At 36.8% G+C, this 21,165-nt stretch overlaps 1 protein-coding gene across 1 annotated transcript in view; it reads right to left on the bottom strand.

The window, feature by feature from the left end:
- Window positions 1-21,165, bottom strand: part of TRIM55 (tripartite motif containing 55) — a 45,890-nt gene that overhangs the window by 23,106 nt on the left and 1,619 nt on the right. Inside the window, exons 3-9 of the mRNA XM_063299357.1 lie at window positions 16,887-17,052; window positions 14,190-14,285; window positions 6,946-7,179; window positions 5,785-5,807; window positions 5,556-5,680; window positions 2,731-2,984; window positions 1,042-1,329 (exon numbers count right to left, since the gene is read on the bottom strand). Coding sequence (XP_063155427.1) covers window positions 1,042-1,329; window positions 2,731-2,984; window positions 5,556-5,680; window positions 5,785-5,807; window positions 6,946-7,179; window positions 14,190-14,285; window positions 16,887-17,052 — 1,186 coding nt within the window. The remainder of the gene's footprint in view (window positions 1-1,041; window positions 1,330-2,730; window positions 2,985-5,555; window positions 5,681-5,784; window positions 5,808-6,945; window positions 7,180-14,189; window positions 14,286-16,886; window positions 17,053-21,165) is intronic.

Here is a 21,165-nt window from a genome sequence, read left to right as displayed (position 1 = left end):
CCACTGTTTGATAGTTTGAGCATTCTTTAGTGTTTCCCTTTTTTGGTATGGGGATATGAGTTGATTTTTTCCAATCTGATGGCCATTCTTGTGTTTTCCAAATTTGGTGGCATATGGCATGCATCACTTGACAGCATCATCTTGCAAGATTTTAAACAGTTCAGCTGTTGTCTCCTGCTGCCTTGTTATTAGCAATGCTTCTTAAGGCCCAATCAACCTCACTCTTCAGGATGTCTGGCTCTAACTCACTGACCACACTGTCAAAGCTATTCCCATTTAAAAATAGTTCCTTATCTCTTCTGGCTAACCTCTGGAATTTTGCATTGAATTGGGCATATCTCCCCCTATCACCGTTGCCTTTTGCTTACATACATAAAATCTTTGCAAAGTGATTGACTAGGACCACTTCCTCACTAAAACTTTATAGCATTTTACAGTGTCACTCAGACACTGTTGTGGCAAAATAAAGCCTGTATTTATTACTTATATGTATGCACAGAGATGTTTGAATGGCACTATAAATCGCAAGTGAGGAAATTACCTAGTCAGGCATTCCCCAAATCATGCTGTCCTGTAAAGGTATTACAGTATAAGCAAGAATAATGTCATATATGTCATTGTGTGAAAGACACAAATTACATTTTTTACATCAATTACAAACTGATGTCATGATGCATGTGATACCATTTGCTCCCTCTTGTGAATGCCCATGCCTTCCAGATGTGTCAAATAACAGTTCCTATTGTCTCTTGGTATCTTTAGGAATGTCATGCCAAGGAAGGCTGCACTAGGTTTTAAAAGCCAGTATATACAAAATAAGTGCTATGTTCTCCATTTGATGTAAAAATTTACAAAAACTCTGTCTATGTCTAAGAATGTGGCCTTTATTTTCAAGTTTCCTTTTAAGATTTCATTGGGATTCTATATGGCTGAATTGGGATATATTAGGGATAACAATTTACCTACGTAATTTCCTCCTTAACGATACTATTTCATAGAAAATCATGGTTGAATGCAACATACTCAAATAATTATACTAACCTGTGAAGTATCTGGAGATGGGTTAACTTCCTTACCACTCTCAGGAGAATTTGTATTTGCAGAAGCTGCTCCTGGAGCCTCTGTCTTCTTGACATTCACGTCTACAGGAACGGAAGGCCCTACCTGCCTACTTTCGGTCAATGGGGCTGGATTTGAATTGCTTGTTTGTCGTGGTGGTGCTTTATACCAACTAGGGTAGAACAAGGGATCAGATGGCTCTCCATTTGACTGTGGTCCAGTTTCTACTAGTCCTGCAGGTTGTTGTGTAGTAGTATGCACAATTTCATCCTTAGTAGATAGATTAAAGAAAAGAAAAAATAGAATGCAAATGATTTGATGTACTTTCTCCTTCTCCATCTCTCTCCATCTTTCTCTCTGAAAGGGAAGCATCATAGGTCCTTATTTCCAAGTGGCATTATTTATTTATTTATTTGATTTCTATCGTAGCCTATCTCAACAAGTGACTCTTTATAGATCATTAAAACATATGTTTTAGTTTTCTACATTTGGTATTAAGAACTATGCTTATTGATTACTGAAAAGTGGAGCAGATCATAGGGCATTTCTAAACTTGCATCCAACCATAGTACAGCACAGCACAGCACAGCACAGCACAGCACAGCACAGCACAGCACAGCACAGCACAGCACAACACAACACAACACATAACACAAACATGCCCTGGCAACATCTTTTTTCTGTTGTCTCCCCATGAAATTTGCTTCATGTCAACTCAAGCCATTAGCTTTTTCTACCTTATTCCCACACCATGCAAGGGAAACCTCAAGAGAGTAAAATCTGTTAGCCATCACTTCCCATTTCATGGAAGAACTTCAGGTGACTTCAGTGATTTGAAACAGAAGAAATAGAGGCAGAAAAGGAATTGGCAATGGGAACAGCCAAGATCAAGCCAGTATAATTTTCTGCCACTTCAAGGATGAAGGGATAACACTTCAACTCAGCAGTGAGGAATGGTCCTTAAATTTTGTCAGTATCGAACTAAGGAAGCACTAAACTCAGCTTGGTAGCTGTTTGTTAAATACACCATCTGCAGCTAAAGTAAAAAGAAGCACTAATGTTTTCAATCTTTTTTGTTAAATTCTAAGTTCTACTGGTTGTTTGGTTATTCATTATCATTCTGTTTAGCTTTATTTTAAATTATGTTTCTTTTTCGATCTTCTGTTGGTTATTTGTTCTAGATGATAGAGTACTGCTTTACTTTAAGATGACATTATCAGAATTATAAGCTTTACAAAATTATAAGTTTTATTGCAAAACTGTCTAAAGGTGTTCCTTCTGTATCAGAGTGGAAAAGGGCAAGGTGGGCTAGGTGAGATTTGTTCCCGATTGCTACTGGATTTGTTTAGTATGTTTTAACTAAAATTGTAAGGTCTGCATCCAGTGGTGGCTTTGTGTATGCAGAAAGTCATTCCATTTCTCCAGAGGAGGTTTCCAGTTTTTACTGCTCTCTTTACCTACTGCAACCTTCTTCTCAGTGCACTCAGAATATGTTGATTAACAATTCCCAGAACTACCAGAGAGCAATAAAATTCTGGGGGTTGTAGACCAACACACTCAAAGTGCAGCAGATTGGGGAAGGCTGCCCTAATGAATTCTCATGTACAATTAATAAAGGGATTGATAAAGTGATAAAATATTTAACATAACTGATGTGAGAAGAATAGTTACCTGTTTTGCTGCAGTAGGGGTATTAACTAGTGGTACAGAAGGTAATGTTGGTACCAGATTAGCCTGAGATACTGCTAGTGTGTCTTTCAACACAATATCCTGTTGAAATTGCTGAGATGATGCTTGTTCAGATATTTCATCTTCTTCACCTGATGATTCAGTGTGGACTTCATCCAGTTCTTTCCCCTCTGTGGCATCTTCCTCTTCCTCCTCCTCCTCTATTATAACATAAAGAGGAAATACACTAATTTCTTCTAAAATAAAATTTATTAATGGAGAACCTTTGGTTCTAAAGGTTCTGGTTTATCCTTTTCTCAGCAGGAATATTTGTCTCTGACCCTATTAAAGGAATTGTATTGCATCAAGAAAAAACAGCCAGCACTCTGAGCAGAATAGTTGATTTGTATCAATTTTTGTTCATAGATGTTTCTCTCAACACATAATAAAATTAACAACTTGTTTTTCTGTGAAACCTTCCCAAAGGACTTTGAGATTTCCTAGAATGGTTAGTACATTGTTTTTTTGGAAGCAGAAACTGTTCACCTAATAATAAGAACAGAATAGAGGAGTTAGCTTATCTAGAGAGTGGACAAACTATCATAGCAGCCTTTTGATTTTCACTTCTGAGTCCTTTGACTTTTATCACCGAGTCACAGGAAAATTGGGAAGTGCAATTATGGCCAGGATATGGATGTTGGTCAGCAGAAGACATGGATACTTATGGATAGATTAATTTGTGTGAGGTGCCATTTATTAACTATTGCAATTGTATGTTAGTTAAAATGAAAAAAAAGTCTCAAATGGAAGAATCTAAGAATAAATTAGTCATATGGGGTTGCCAAGTGTATCAAGAACATATGCTTATACATTTGTGTATAAAAAAGGGAAGGGGAATGATTCACCTTGCCCCCAAACTTTCTGTGCTGTACATATGTAAAGAATCCCCCCTCCCAATCTGCCTCACGTTCATGCTGAAATTTATATTGAGGGATATCACTTAACAGCAATATAAAGTCGCAATTAAAAATGCTAAAGGGATAAAGTTCCTCCTTTTCCCTTTTGATCTCCTTTTTTTATATAACAACTAGGCTGATTTTGTATACTATTGGATCAAGGATTTGAAATTAAATGGCATACTATGATAAATATGACATCTTATGATGCATGTGATTATCTCAGGACTATGTGGAAAAGGTTTGAAATTTTGGCATACAGTAGCTTTGTTTCTCTGAAAGGGTATTCTGAACTCAATGTGTAAATGACTTCTTTAGGCTTTAAATGCTGGGTCCACCTTCACCTTTCTGGCAGTAATCGTCCCAGTAAAAGCACAAAACACCAAGTTCTGATAAATAATGGTTTATAAAGAACTATCTGTGAAGAGGTATGACACTATATAGACATCATGAAATCAATAGATTAAAGAAGATCTATTGCATAGACCAGTGTTTCTCAACTTTAGCAACTTTAAGACGTGTGGACTTCAACTCCCAGAATTCCCCAGCCTGTAAGACTGGCTGGGGAATTCTGGGAATTGAAGTCCACACATCTTAAAGTTGCCAAGGTTGAGAAACACTACTATTTTAGGGGTTCTCAAACTTGAAGGGGATCACATTTGCTCCTGCTCTTCCTGGTTGCAGGTGACTTTGATCAAGCTGCTGGCACTGGACTCCCCTCAAATTTGAGAATTGCTAGAATAGTTTGCACATCTTTGACAAAGCCACAGCTCCTGCAAAAACCAAACCACAGAAGTCATTGCTGCAAGGACAAAGGCCACTGAAGGAAAGTCCAACCCTGAGAATGAGTTCTGGCAGAGAATTAGCTTTCTCTGATAGCTGGAGCTTTTCCAGACTGCAATCACTTTCTGTCTGGACAAACTAACAGCCAGCTGGTCCAGGCAAGAGCTCTGACTGAGTGTGTACAGAGGTAAGGGGTCACACAAATGCATTATTTTAGGGTATCATGGAAGCAGAGAATTTGACGATCTCTGGACTACTCCCATTCCATTGGCTATATATTTTTTGATATTTCTGTGAACAATGTTCCTAATTCCACGTATCTTGATGGAAAAGTTGTCTTTCTACATTGACTGAAGATAGCCAGAACAAATCCATTATTTTGATAGAAATAGTTGTTTACAGTTTTATCTTTCATTCTTCATTTACCACTACATTTATAAATACAAGGTGCTAATAGAGAATGAGAAGTTTTCAATTATCAAGAAGTTTTCAGTAAGGTTCCATGAACCCCGACTCTCAACAAAAGAGTTGGCATTCTTTCATTATGATAGCTATGTAAAATACACATACATGCTCACAGACATGTATGTGCACACACGTGCCTGTACAGACAGACAGACACACACACACCATAACCTGCCAATATCTCCTACTAAATAACATTGGTAGTAATTAAAATCTTTTGGGTGGAGAAATACACATAATCAAGCCCCATTTTTCTGTCACATAATATAACCACCTTTATTCAAGGAAATGTTCTGTCATGAATCTCTATTGGTAATCATTGCTAAGGTTCTGCTAGTCATAAACAGGCCAGACAGAGGTTAATAGCTTTGATGTATAAGTATGTTGGAATCTTGAAAAATATATAACACTAATGCCAAAGCTCAGATTTTATGAAAAAACATATATTTTTCAGCATGCCATCTTAGTCTTCATGAGTTTACTTTTGATTATTAGACATGTAAAATGTATCTTTCACATCTGTAGAATGTCAAAAAGGTCTTTCCATTATATTTGTGACAGGATGTCTTCACAAAATGGTACACAGCTAAAAAGGAAAATAAGCTTTAAAAAAAGAAAACCTACCTCTGTAAAAGTAAATTTCTCTTATTATCTTTTCTTCTCTGTTAAGGTTGACTGTGAAGTGGTTCATATTTTCATAGCCTTTCTCTATTTTTTCCATCTGAAATGCTTTAGAAGCTTCAGTAATTCTAAAATAGAAACATCATTGTGTCATCTGCATTATTTTGCAACCGAACAGTTTGGAAATTGTCATCTTATGATGAATATGGAAACACATGTTTACAGTACTTACTTTTGTAGCAACGCTTTAGCATTCTGTGAAAAACAAAATATATCCAATAAAATAAATAATTTCATAACTTGTTCCTTTTCTTGTCTTTTCAGGCATATAGACTCAAGGTTAAGTCATATGTAAAATGTTAGAATATATGTTTAACAAATATAGTAGATGGAATTCCAACCATAACAAGACATTCCACCAAGATCATGCCAAGTGGACCCTCAGAGTGATCCAAAAATACAGTATATTTTAACTGTTAATTTCTATAGGCCACATTTGGGAGCAAGGGACCCTCTTGATGTTGTTAAATCACAACTTCCAGCAACTATGGTTACTATGGCCACAATGGATGTTAAGAGTTATAATTTGGCAACATCTAAATAATCATGTTTCCTATCCCTGAGCACACTGATGCACACAATCCTAAAATCATGCCTATACAGATCATGGGCTACTACTGTCTGTCCTGTCTGCTATATCACTGCCTGAAGATTTAGTTCAATACAGAATGGAGAGTCATTCTGTTCTTTGGGTTAAGCAATAAAGTAGGCCAACTAATATTCCAAATTGCTCTGTAGCTGTGATTCTTGCTACTTCTGCATGATCAAGTAATGAATGAGATATGAATCAATTATAAGCTGACAAGAATATTTCATAAAGGAACAGGACAAGTGCATTTTTGACATTGGGAAATACCAGGGTATTTATATTCAATTTACCTGATGTACTTAACATAATGGATTACCAAACTCTAATTCTGTGGTGTGGGAGAGTTCCCAGCTAAAACTAAATGAAATACTATATACTGCCATTTCTTTGCAAAACTTTCAGGTAGGAACTTGGATGTAGGGATCATTATCTTCATAAAGTGGGAAGTTCTACTTAAATAAGAATCATCTGATTCTGCAGATTGGAATATAAACTGGAGCAAATTATATAATCTATTAAGATTCAAATTTAAATTTAATTTACATGAAAAATTAGTTATACCTACCTTTGGGTCACATCAACATAAAATATAACCTAATTATTTCCCTATACAGTGTACCATATTACAATCCATAGAGTTTATTACCTGTAACTGAGAGGTTTGTACACATAGGACAAGGGAAGGTTTAATTAGAAGTTGCATAATGTTATATTCTCATTTTTAAAAACTTTTCTACAACGTACCTGTAAAAATACAGCCATTTCTGGCTCTTCCATAAACTGGATACCTGATTCCACCAGTTTCGACACTGTCTCTAAGTGGTCTGCATACTTTTTTATCAGAGACCGGACATGTTCCAATTTCTCCTCTTGGTGCCGAGTGATTATTTGTGTCATCTCACCTTTTCTTTCTTCCAATATTGAGTACAAATAATCAAATTTTTCACATAGTTGCTCCTTCTGCCTTTTGCAGCATTCCTGTGAATGAATCATTAGCTTTGTGTTAAAAGCGTTATGTTGCCTGCATCTGTTTTTATTTCTTTCTATTTAAATCGTGGGAATTGCCTTTTTACCGAGTAAGCTTTTTCTTTTTTTTTCTTTTTAAATCTTTCACAGTGGCTTGTAGAAGCCAAGAAGCTTCAGTGATTGAGACAAAGATGCTTCACAAAGGTGAGGCAATCAAAGAGACAATTTTGAGTTTTGAACATTCCAAACTAACACCCAAATAGATTTGCCTCATAATATGTAATGATGCTGAAACTTTTAAAAAAAGTTGATGATAGGGCCCCAGAAATTTCTATCTAATTATAAAGATCACTTTAGTTTTAGAACAAATATTCTAAAAATATGAACTGCAATAGCTTTCAGAATAGGCATTTATACCAAAAGTACTCAGAATGACTTGTAATTTCCCCCAAACTCCTCAAAACGTTGCTACAAATTTAGAATTTTTAATGTAATAGAAAACATTGGAATCTTGAGAAGTAATTCTAGTAACTATATAATATAACATAATTCAACATTGTTAAATTAAATCAAATTTTCTTTTTGCTTAGGTTCCAGGGATGGCTTTGTCCTGGCTATCTCTACCTTTTGAAGTAAGATTACCTTCCAGGTACGTCATACAGATCTGTTTTACCCTGAAATAAGTTTTTCTTTAACATAAATTGAACACTCAAAAACCTGGTGACAATTTCCATAACTAAATATAGTTTAGTAAGATCTACTTTGCTTTGGAACTAAATATAAATAATCAGACTATTTTAATAACTAGGCCTTATTTGAAGTTTTCAGCAAGCCAATTTAAGAAAGGTCAGAAAATATGCTGTCTTAATAAACAAGGCAGAAGCTCCCTCATACAGCCTGGATTTATTTTTGATCCCAGCTGTGGAAAGAATTGCAGGCTTCATTTTTACCCAATAGGAAAAGGATTATATCTAAATTCCAAGTGACTATTTGATTTCAAGATCAAATTGGTGTCAAATGGGCACAAGCATTATATGAAATTAAGAAAAAACACTGAGCTGATACTCCTCTTTACACAGGTAGACTGTGATTTTTATGTTCCACTGCTGAGGGAGACAAAGTTAATTGGAATTATTAAAAAGAGCTTCTTTGGCTCACACAGACTACGGAAGATGTGTCCCCATGAGGTTGTTTTGGATCTTCCTTTACTGTACTGCTTTTTGATTAGCAGAGAAAATGTGTCTGTTGCCTGTTGATCTGATGTTTTTAGAAATAATCTTCATGTTTTCAATTTTATATTAATTATATTTAAACTGTTTTGCATGGAATTTTAATTGGTAAGACCATTCTGTTGTGTAAATGCATTAAAAATTTGGGGTACGGCCTTTCTAAATAAACAAGGAAAACAAAATATGGAAAACATAATGAAGGCTGTTTGCCAAAATACCATGCATTGTATATGGATGCTAAACCTATTAAATATTATGAAAATGAAAAGATTTATGATAATATGCATTTCTCAGGTTAGATTTGGAATGTAAGCACTTGAAAGAAGTGGGAATTACATGTAAATAAGTCATTATTGGAAAGATACAACATTGGTCTTGCTTCTATTTCCTACTGGATTGTTTTGTAAGACCTTTAAGGTTTTGGATTTATTTAAGAGTCTTTCTTTGGCTGCATCTAATTATGGCACAAAGATGCCCCAACACTCTTTTTATTGCTGTGTTCATCTGATCTTTAGACAATATTTGAGGCTGGCTTCAACTGTCCTTAGCTCTACCAGTGCCTCTTCCGCCTTATCCTGACAAAAGTTTTGCAATTGGTAAATTTTTACGCATTTCTATTACATTCCGTCAATAGTGCAGTCAGTGATCCCTAGAGGATAGGACCAGCCCAACAGCTATTGGCCATTTAAACTCACATGTTAGACCAGTGTTTCTCAACCTTGGCAACTGGCAATTGGCAAAAAGATGTGTGGACGTCAACTCTCAGGGAGTTGATGTCTATGCATCTTAAAGTTGCCAAGATTGAGAAACACTGTGTTAGACCCTCCCCTCCCTTTCCTGGGCAGTCTTCCAGAGCTATTTTGCTTTGGGAAGTGGAAAAGTCCTCTTCTTTCAAATTAGGTTTTCACTAACTGTACCTACCTGGTCTCCAAAACATCAGTCACCCTGAACTGCAACTAATAGTGGTGGTGCCAGATTAGGGGCTACATGGTGAATGGGAGAGGCAGAGCTGGTTCTCTCTGCTGCTTTCCAATGTAACTCCCACCATAATTGTCAGCTTTGTTTTGTTGCTTTTCAGCATGTGTTTAGTGCTCTTCTGGAATATCAGCTGGGAATTGGCCTTTGAACGCAGCTACACAAAGCACTTGTGGAAAGTCAGAGCGTGTTTTGAAGATTGTAAAAACTTGCTTTCTACCCCCCACTCCACATCCCCATTCCATGTTAAGGAAAATGAATGATGGATGTTCTCCTGCCAGCTGGTGACATTTGGTAGGAGGAGAGAGAAACAAAGCTGGGGAATATGGCAGCCCCTGTTCTTAACGTGCTCTGTAAACCGTAAAATAAAGACAGCACTGTTTGCTTGCATTGTGTCTGTGATACTACGGATTGTCACTGGGGGTAGCAATTTTTATGTCAATATAGTTTTCTGCCAGCTCAAGGATTGGCTTGACTGTAAGGAAGAGCCCTAAGCTGTTAAAACTTCAATATTACAGTATCTCTTCTTTGGAGTGAGTTTAATTCTTACCATGAATTTACTTGAAAGGCTTGCTGTGGTCTGCAGACTCCTGATACCAACACATTTCATCCTGGCAATATGCAGACTTCCGTTATGCATCCTTGCAATATGCAGATGTCTTAACTTTTAAGTGCTAATATTTTCTCTCTTTCCTTGGCTCAGAAATTTCAGGAACTTTGAAACATGTTTGCTATATTATTTCTTTTCCTATACTTTGATTACAAAAGGAACTATGATGGATTTTTTGCTAATTATAATGGCATTTTGAAATGTAAGCATTCTTTACCTCATTTTTTTTTATTTGAATCTTTCATTTGAGGATAAAATTTCCATAAATGTTGTTTGCTTCTATTGATACAAATGGATGAAAGAGGTGGATTCTTTTGCAATATCTTAGGTTTAGTACAACACAGGAATTAACATAGTCATAATCTCCCACAGTTTTAAAAAATATTAATAACAATATATGGAGCCCTGATTAGATCAGAACTATAATACTGGAAAATTTAAATCAACCTGAGACATCTTGAACTTTTTGATAAAGCTCCCATAGCCTGGTCCAAAAGTTGTTGTTGAATTACAATTTTCAATATGGCTGAAGAGCAATTTGTTAACTATAGAGAGAGTAATCTTATTAACTATATTTCATTAATTAAATTTATTTATTTTATTTACTATCCCACTTTTATTATTTTTATAAATAACTCAAGGTGGCGAACATACCTAATACTCCTTCGTCCTCCTATTTTCCCCATAACAACAACCCTGTGAGGTGAGTTGGGCTGAGAGAGACTGGCCCAAGGTCACCCAGCTGGCTTTCATTAGATTTTGTCTTGTTCCCACATACTTCTTTGTACTGTCCCTGTCTACTTTATAAAGTACACTTGGAGACTCAGAGACTTTCAAGCTGCACATTAGCTGGGCAACATCAAGAAAGCAAGAACTATACAGATTTTAGTAAGGTATTTTTAAAGTAATGCTAGTCTAGGGTAAGTACAGAATTTTTGGAAAATATCAAAGGAAATTCCCAGTCTCATTTATGAGTTAATTAAGACAGAATCTCTTTGAATGCTTTGACATTTTTCTTCTCAGACTTGTCTTCATCCAAACTAAATGGTCACTTATGAGATAAGCTGGAAACTGACTGGTCTCCTTTTATCTGTTGACTGTTTATGTCCATGTTCTCATCCATTCCTTTCCCAGCCTCCCCACCAAGTGCACCTATTGCCCGCCTCCAATTACTTGCTTTTCTTTCTTTTTCTGATTGAAATTCCACTCTCAACATTCCTTTGTGCTTCATGGTGGAAAATATTTTGATACTAAGCATGTTTATCTTTCAAAGATGCAAACATGGCAGGGAGATTTTAATTCAAAAGGCAGCTTAGGAAAAACTACTTATCCAAATTCACAATTGCCAAATGTTATATCAGAGAACTTCTCTTTTGCCTCTAGTGTGGACCTCAAGCTAAGATAGGTTTCTTCCTTGTATAGTTGCTTAAAACAGGTGAATACACACACATATATTTCAGTTAAGTTACTGATGCAGAGATTTTGCATGAGATTCGTGAAAGGCACTTGTGACCTCAAAACAAATTCACTAATATTATAATTAAATCCAGATGAAAAAAAAGTATTACCTATGGCACTTGTGAGGCCACCCCCATAAAAGCCAGTACTGTCTGAAGCCTTCTTGTAGGTAGATTTGCTGGGCTACAACTCAGCATTTTTATCATTGCTATATATATAGCAATAACTCAAAATAAATAGAAATGTCATGTTTACAAAAAGCTTCTGTCTGGATATTGGGAACAAGAGTAGGAGACACCAGTTGCCTTTAGTTATATGGGCTTCACAGAGACATCTGGTTTTCCAAGACGAACTTTTGATCTGAACTTGTAAACTGATTTTTTTATGTAGCAATAGGTGAGAGCTGAATAGCTATAACCAAAATAAACCAAGGAGAAAAAAGAGGAATGTATCATTATATTTGTAGAAGCCCTAACATTTGCTTAAATAGAGAAAAAATATTTAGGGAAAATCCTAAGGCAAGGGTAGGCAACCCACAAGTTATAGGCCACATGTTGGCCCGAAGCACCCTAGACTGTACCACCAAAATTGTTGGCAAAATTTTTGGTGGTGTAATTTTTGCTTGATTTTGAAGATTGAAAGCAAACTTAAGAATGCAAATAGGATGCAAGGCTTCTGTGGGGCAAAATGCCCATTTTCACCATACTCCAGCTGTCTCTCAACCTAGAAAAAACAGGCTGAAATTGTTATGCTTCATCTCTTTCACTGATGTCATTGTATTATGGGAAAGCCTGCTGCTGTTCACTGGCAGAACAGTAAGTGATAGCCCCAGTTCAGAAGAAGATGTCCATCCCTCTCCTAAAGGAAGGAACAGGGATATCTTTATTTTTCGGGTGGTTTACAGCCCCAGATTGTCCTTTTATCTAATTAGCTATTGGCCCTTTTAGGGCTGATAATCATTTATAGGGAATGGCTTGATAAGAAAAGGAAAATCCAGTAATAGAGTTAATCTGCTTTTCTAATATCAGTTTTCTATTGGATATTACAATTTTTAAGAAGGGCATCATGTTAATTTATCTTGGAAGAAAAATGCCAATTTCTTGGGTCTGAAACTATCATATGCCAAAAGTGTCAGGCCTTAGAAATCTCTGCTGACCTATCCAGAATAAGTGTGCAGAGTCAGTTCTCTAGTTAAGCACTGACATTCTCTAATATACTCTCACGGGAGTTATGACTCCTGATGTAAAAAGATGCCAATCAGCAAGTCATTAACCAAGGTCATGATACCCAAGTGACATCAGGAAATTAACCCTTTGTGATTTTATCTGGCAATGAAAAGTTAAACATTTTTGTTGGTAGTTGTTTTCAATTTATGTTCCTTTTTAATATAAGAATGAGTCAAGAGATTCATTTGCTTTTATTTGCTGTTCAGATATTTTAAGTAAGTAGTACCAGTTTCCTGAACCAATTTCTGAGGCACCAATACTCTGATTTCTTCTTCCAAACAGGTAGCTGCTTGGGGCCTCTGCATTCATTTCTTACATAGTCAGGTGATGCAGCTTTAGAGCATGAGAGATGTAATTGGTGACTAAAGGTCATGAGACATTGACCTCATTTCTGTCACTAAGACTAAGTAATTCCCACATCTCCTCTGGAAGGATCCTCATCACATGATGAAGATGAATCCCTGGGCATGCTGTATCCCCTTCTTGTCTTAGAGCAGTGTTTCTTAAACTTTTTTTCTGTCAGTACCCCTTCCCACTTTTAAAAATCGTGGAGGACCCCAAAAGAGCTTTTGTTTGCATGGGTTATATTTATCAATATTTACTGTATTAAAAATTAAAATTAACACATTTGCTGCCACTACTGCTTCTCATGATTGTTTGATGGGATTTTAATATTGTATTATTTTTCAACATAGGTTGGCAAATAATTTTGATTTTGTGGAACCCTGAGACGGTCTTGGGGGACCCCAGGGGTCCTAGCGCCACACTAAGAAACATTGTCTTAGAGCTTGGGGGCTTGGGGAGGCTGGCTGGGGAATTCTGGGAGTCCACATATTAAAGTTGCTGAAGTTGAGAAACACTGGTCTAGACTAACATGAGGCAGGGGACCACCAGAGCTCATTGATATAGTAGTGGCCTATCAGGGGGTCCTTTATCTACATCCTTCACCCTAAAATCTGGATCCTACATTAAGGGACTAATCTGTTTACTGGGGGCTTGGAGAGATGAATAGGCTGAAATCCTGATGATATTAGGTTTATTTAGTCATTAATATGGGAATTGCTTCTGTGTGGCTTAATCTCAAAATAATGTCATCGCATTATGTCAATCAGCACATACTCTCCCTGTGTTGTTGATGCTTATTGTCGAGCAATGGCAGAGAATATTAGGGGTGGCCTGATTGGCTGCTGTTTATTTCTAAAAGCTATAGGATGACAATAATATGGCTCAAACAGACCAAACCAAAAAGTAAGTCTTACGAATTTTATTGAATTACCCCTTCTTCCACTTATTTCTTCTCATAATTCAACCATGTAATCATCACCATTTAGCTACATTGTTATTTAAAGCTTAAATTCACTGTTTGAGTTTCACAAGGAGTTGTAATACCTGATCAGAAGCCCCTTTTCTTCACCTATACAGTCACAAACATGTAGCTTGTATTGCCAGTAAATAAAAAAGTATTATGTTAATAATATGAATAATAATAATTTGGTTCAATGGAATCAAAACAGTGTTGCTTACTTCAACTGTTCTGCAGGTTTCCTCCAACTGAGTTACAATTCCTTGTACTCTGTCATTACTTCCCACCAGCACAGCGATCCCATCACTAAGTTCAGACTGTGATATAAAATAAACATATACTTTTGGAAAACATAAAGCATTGTAGTAATCTCATTTTTTTACTGTCTGAATAATTAAAACTTTCCTAAAAGAGTACTGAAAAAAAATGAATATTTTGTAGAGTAACTAAAGGGATACAACAGATTTCCAAAATTTCCACATAAATAAAATCACTGAATGCAATACTTTTGCAAAAGATGAAGTTATTATAACAAATTTATTTAACTGGAATGTTTTCTTTTCGTATTGAAATCTGATCTGCATGATTTAACTCTCTCACTGAAAATATTTTAGACAGTTTTATGTTAGTTATTCCATCCTCGGACTTTTTCAAAAATTTTCCTGGAATTTTTGGTATGAATATACAATAGCATTTTTTCTATAAACATACAATAATAAATGCTTATTATATATTCACAATACAGAGATATTTCACATCATCTGTGGCAGGAAATCTAGTGCCACTTTTTCTAAACACTATTTCTTATGTGTATTTCAGAATAGGAGGATACAATAGAACATATGCAGTTTTTTCCAATCTGATATTTTTTTCTCCCCAAACATCTACTCAGCTTTAGAACTGACAAATAAATATAATAATGGACTTCTTCCAAAAGTTCTGCTTGTAAACTGGCTCTGTATCGTGGCAGCCTCAGCAAGGCTTTCAAGAAATTGTGTGGCATTTCTCATGAGGATATTCCATATAAGCAGCTGTTTAATGAATGCTGTGTTAAAAATAAATAGACCTTTAACAGATGGCAGCAAGGGATTCTGGGAGCATAGCTGAACTTTTCTATTCCATGTCCAAGAAAGTACTGGCAAAGTAAAAAAATTCCTTAATAATTTAAAACAACAACAATAACAACAACAACAAACAGACAGGGCGGTGGCAGAAATTTGAAAAATAAATAAATAAATATAAATATAAATATATAGGTTTGCAGACAGTGGTATCTTCAGAATAGAAGCCAGAACCTGAAATCAGAGACTGAAGATATTTGGTTATAACTATTTAAAGAAAGCTCGAGTCAAACTAGGAAGATTTTGGAGAAGAAGAAAAACAATAATCATAAAATATAATGAGAAGGACTGGGGTCAACAGCAACTGGGGGAGGAGAAAGGGGAGGGACAAGTGTCTTCAATCTGCTTCAAGCGCCCTGTGACTTGATGATGAGTGAGAGACTGTCTTGCTAGTCCTTGAAGCTATCAGTGGAAATTTAAAAAGGCCTGCAATCTACTATTTATATTTCTTTCATGTCACATTTAGGAACATTGTGAAAAGATAAAAGTCAGTCCCACTGGAGTGCCTTTACTTGTTGCAGACCAGGTTAGTCTGAAATATCAGGGGAACTCACTGACGAAAGAGGCATGGGCATCTTTGGGAAATGATTAAAATCTGCAAGATGGTGGGTATGGTATTGTGGTAGAAGCCCCACCCTTTTTTGTACATGCATTCAACATTGCTGCATGTACAAAGGGGGTAGGGCTTTGATTGCAATGCTGTGCCTACCATCTTGCAGATTTTGGCCATCTGAAGAAACCTTCCAGAAGATATTTTGTTGTGGGCTGCCTAGGCATCCATTGGAAAGGGTGGGGAGTTGGGGCAAGTGGTGAAATGTATATCATGACGTTGTGACACTGTCCATTACGTACAGAGTTTGTATTGTATGTGATGTTGCAGTGCAAGTACAAAAGGCTCACAAAGGTTTCCATCATGATGTTATGATGCATGTTTCATCATTTTGGTGCTACAGTGGTTAAGAATTGATACCTATGGTGAGTTGCCTTAAATATGGAACTGGAAGGGATATACTTTGATAGGGCACAAAGACTGAATTAGATATTTTTATTATAAGGATACTCAAGACATGATGGCAGCTATGTGAAAAACACCAAGAAATGCTTCCATATGATACCAGTTCCATCTGAAGGCCATGAATTTTTTTTAATTTATTTTCTATCCCGCCTTTATTATTTTTATAAATAATTCAAGATGGCAAACATACCAAATACTCCTTCCTCCTCCTCTTTTCCCCACAACAACCCTGTGAGGTGAGTTGGGCTGAGAGAGAGGGACTGGCCCAAGGTCACCAAGCTGGCTTTCATGCCTAAGGCGGGACTAGAACTCAGTCTCCTGGTTTCTTGCCTGTTGCCTTAACCACTCAAGTAACCACTCAGATTGGCTATATGGTATGGGACATCTGCACATCAGTAATTTATATTGATTATTCTGAGAAAGTTGGAATTGGTTTGGAAACTCTTCAAACAAGCTTCACTTTGTCCCCATCATGATTATTGGGGATGTTGAGAGTTTCAGTCTATTACATCTGGAGGGCACCATATTTGGAATGGCAGCATAGGCTGAAATATTCCACATTGATTGTAACTGTCTGCCTGCCAGCTAGAGCAGCAGATTGAGTAGATTAAAGAAAACATCCTTCAAGGACCTAAGATCCAAACAAGATAATCTCAGTAGAAAATAATCATGTACTTTCAGTAATTCATTCTTATAAATAAATTTTATAAACAGGACAGTTATTAATTCTCCAGATGAGAAACCATTAAAAAGAGGAAGATTTTTGTTTTTTTATTTTTTACCTTCTGCCTTTGGTAAACATTCGTGAGGGGAGCAACTTGGCAGTCTTTATGAGCACCAAAAACTTTGCACATAGAACATGTGGGCACTTCACAATTCAGGCAATAAATATTAATTTTCTCATCTTCATGTTCTTCACACATTGGCTGCTCAGTCTTTCTTTCAGGCCTGTGAACGGAGTTAATTTAGGAGAAAAAAGCAAGTCCAAATCAGAAAGATTTAAAAACTAAAGATCAAACCAATGGGGCAGGTCAGAATATTTCTCTATTTGGACAGTAACCATGAGACTGATAGCAGCTTTCTGAGATCACAGGGAGAGCAAGCAAATTCCTATTATCCAGCTAACTGATACTTTTCAGTGAAGATGTCAGGAACTGAATCTGTGACTACCTGAGTGCAACCATGTGCTTTCTATCAGTGAACAATTGTTCTCTCCCCAACAGAACTGGATGCAATATAAAGACGCGATGGCCCTGAGAATGGAAAGATTTGTGGGGATATGAAATCACCAGGGGTGTCTGCAGGGTATAGTCAAAAAAGTCAAGATGGCGGCCATGACAGTGCAACTGAAGCTCCACCCGTTTTTTACTATATATGTGTCATACATAAAAAGTGTTGCCCTCATGGGAGGGAAAAGTGCTGGCTGGGTGCCATTTGTGCAACCTCCAATTTATGATATGGCAGCAGCACTGAGGGATCAGTGACAGGAGACACAAATTACTAAGCATCTCCCTCCTTGTCCTTTTATGTGCTTATTCATCCCTCTAAGAAGGGGAGAAAGATGGCAGTTTTTATTGTTTTTATTATATACGATGTTCAGAATGTCACAAAAAGTGAAGCCAGGAATGACTACATTTCTGAAACATACAAACAAAACATGAGATGATAATTGAGAATGGCCTTCATGCCAGGCCCTCTGAGCAGCGATTAAGACACAGGCAAGACAGATTTTTAAAAGGCCACGTTGCCCAGTTGAATACCAGCAAAATCCTATGTGGACCTATTTGAAATAAATCTTGCTGTGTTTCAGGAGGCTTTGGTAGATATAGGAGGGATCCTTGAAGCACTTAAAGAAGTTGTGTTGTCTTGGAAGAACATTCCCAGAAATGCTTAACTAAATACAGTCATAAAACACTGCTACTGCAAATGCTACAAGGGAGAAAATGCCACTGAACTAAGTGGAACTGCTTCTCAGTAAAGATGTAAAGCAGGGTTTCTCAACCAGGGTTCCGTGGAACCCCAGGTTTCCATGAGAGGTCACTAGGGGTTCCCTGGGAGATCACGATTTATTTATTTTATTTTATTTCTCAAATTTATACTACTGCCCATCTCCCCCCACAGAGGGACTCTGAGTGGTTTACAATAAATTAGTCCATTAAAAATTAAAAACAATAATCATAATAAAACATCATATAATACAATATAAAAATAAAAAGAAAAAAGAAAAAACCAGATGGCTACAAATGATTGTAAATACAGGGGGAGCACGCTAAGGTGCCAGTCATCCCCAAGAATGACTACCTCCCTCCCCACCCCAGGCACGGCAGCAGAGCCAGGTCTTCAGGGACTTCCGGAAGGTCAAAAGGGATGGGGCTAGCCTGATCTCCAGTGACAGAATGTTCCAAAGGGCAGGTGCCACTGCAGAGAAGGCCCGCTTCCTGGACCCCACCAACCGGAGTTCTTTAGCTGACGGAGTCTGTAACATGCCCTCTTTGCATGATCGTGCAATTCAAATTGCATGAATTTGAAATATTATTTCAAATTTGGGCAACTTCACATTAAAGAGGTAAGTTTCATTCTTTATTTTTAGCTTAAGCACACTGTTAATGCATATATACAGGCCTACACATGAAACGGATATAATAATTTGGTAACTTATGGTCTATTTTTGAGCCTGAATGTGCAGGGGTTCCCCGAGGCCTTAAAAATATTCCAAGGGTTCCTCCAGGTCAAAAAGTTGAGAAAGGCTGATGTAAAGAATTAGTCTATTTGAGAAATATCACAAATAATGCATTTAAAACAGACTATCTTCTAATGGAGCCAAAGATGGAAAGGGCATAAGCATTTGGGAAGACCACTATGAAAAGTTAGAAGAATATTTCTGTGGAAGTTGGTTGACAAATGTTCCCAATAATTTGGTTGTCTCCTTATGCTAAAGCACCATTATTTTTTAAATATAGTTGTGGGCAGTAGCTTAAAGCATCTTCCACATAAGGGAAGCCTAAGGCCACTTCCACCCCAGCAGTGTCTCTATCCCATTCTCCATCAATCACAAAGCAGTTATCTCAGTTTCACAGTGGGAAGAAATCAAACTCAGACAAAGATATGGGATGCCATAAACCAATCAGGTGACACAATCTTTCTCTCGGTCTGATCAATAGGAGGATGAAAGGAATATTACTGTATCTGATGATTGCCCATCTCCCTGAGCTATTACCAGTTTTCGAATAGCATACCCACTCCACATAAAAAAAGAAATTGCTAACATATTCTCCTCATTTGTGGTTTTTAGTTTATGGATTCATTTGTCCAGTGATTTATAAAACAATTTGAGATGTTTTTGTGATGGGAAGGTATTTGAAGGAACGTCAGTTGTAAAAAATGTAATCAAAAACAGCAAAACCTACCCAAGGTTTACTAGCTGCTTTGCCACCACTATTCTATCTACTTATATCTACTAAAACTCTTGTGTCTGTTTGTACTTTGTAACCTTTAACTGGGCAAAACGGTGCATCATCAGACAACAATTTTTGAACCAAGGTACCTAAAATGGGCTAACTTACAGAATGCGTCCAAAATCCAGGAGCCATGACTCCTGTGGAATACAAATTCGGGAAATTTTATAAAACATTTTATGACATAAAAATTATCATAAAACATTTTATGACATAATACCAAATGTCATAAAACATTTCCTGTGGTCAACTCCTGATGTTTGACTGTGCTATACAGTTCAACATTGGCTACTTTCAAGGCAGACACATCTTTGAATGTCTCCCAGAACGTTCCCAGTGAAGGCAGTACATTAGAAGCTCTGCCATTGTTGAAGGCATTGAGGAATCTCGTAAGGAAATATCTCTAACAGTTCATGGATTGTCTAGTTACATTTAAAAGCCCTGTGAGTTGTGAAGATGAAATGCTGGTGATTTTGCAACTCCAGACCTTTTCCCCAATAGTTCTAACCATGGTTTCATGTTGTTATGGAAGCTAGATTGGGGGATGGGAAGATACATACAAAACAGTGTGAATAATGCAGGAAGATATAAGCTCTGGAAGAAGACAGTAAACTTCTGGGGAGAGGAAAAATAATGGTTCACTTATGTTAAGGAGCCGGGATCTAGCAACAGTCCCCCAAGATGGGAACATGGACGACACATAAGATCTGCAAGGTGATTCCAAGAAAAACACACTGTTGCTGTAGTTTTAAATAAATCAGAGCAGTCACAGATAAATTGACTCAACTACCAAAAACAAACAATGACACAAGATTAGTCATATCAGTGGTACAAAATAGAAGGGTGGAAGTGCCTGGAATTTTGTTAGTGTCACAGATATTATTATATTCCATCAAATATTTGCAAGTAAAAAAAAATCACCAGTCAGTTGCAATTTCCTCAATATTTGAATTTTTTCTTAATATAACAGGGAGTATACTCTCCCTTAAATTAAGTCGACTGCTGGTGATTTTATGGACACATCCATATAATTTTTATTTTAGAAATGAAATAGTTTGCCACTGCCTTAAACTAGAACACTTTTTTACTCCTGGTGGCTCTCCATCCACGTACCCTGAGGTTCTTTATAGACTGAGACCTAGGCCAGTAACACTGCAGAATAAAGTGAAGGCTCACATACAAGACCAATATTAACAGTAATGATCTTTATGTAGCTGTTGAATAAAGAGACAACATCCTTAAATCCTATTTTCCACTGGCCCCTGTCCTGGTCCCTGCCCTTCCCTTCTTTTTTTCTGGTGCTCTAATAAATGCTGGATGCCTGCATGCTGTCTTTTAAAATTCCCATAGTGTAGCATCATTCCAATCATTAAAATTACAGCTGTCAAAATGTTATTGCCGTCTACTGGTTTTGCCATAAAAGTCCAGTGTATATAGCAAACTGCTGAAATAAGGTATTTATCTTTGGAAACTTCTTTAGGGGCTCTTTCATGCCTGCTCCTATTACTTAATGCTTCTCCGTATGAAAGTATCCCATCTGTAGAGAAATAAGAAATGTTCTCATATGGAAGAACATATAGTCATGATGACAGGTTTGAGGAGGCCC

This window comes from Candoia aspera, chromosome 3 (genome assembly GCF_035149785.1).
Source record: "Candoia aspera isolate rCanAsp1 chromosome 3, rCanAsp1.hap2, whole genome shotgun sequence".
Classification (NCBI taxonomy): domain Eukaryota; kingdom Metazoa; phylum Chordata; class Lepidosauria; order Squamata; family Boidae; genus Candoia; species Candoia aspera.
The sequence above is the reverse complement of the archived record's forward strand: the minus strand, read 5'-3'. Positions and strand labels throughout refer to the sequence as shown.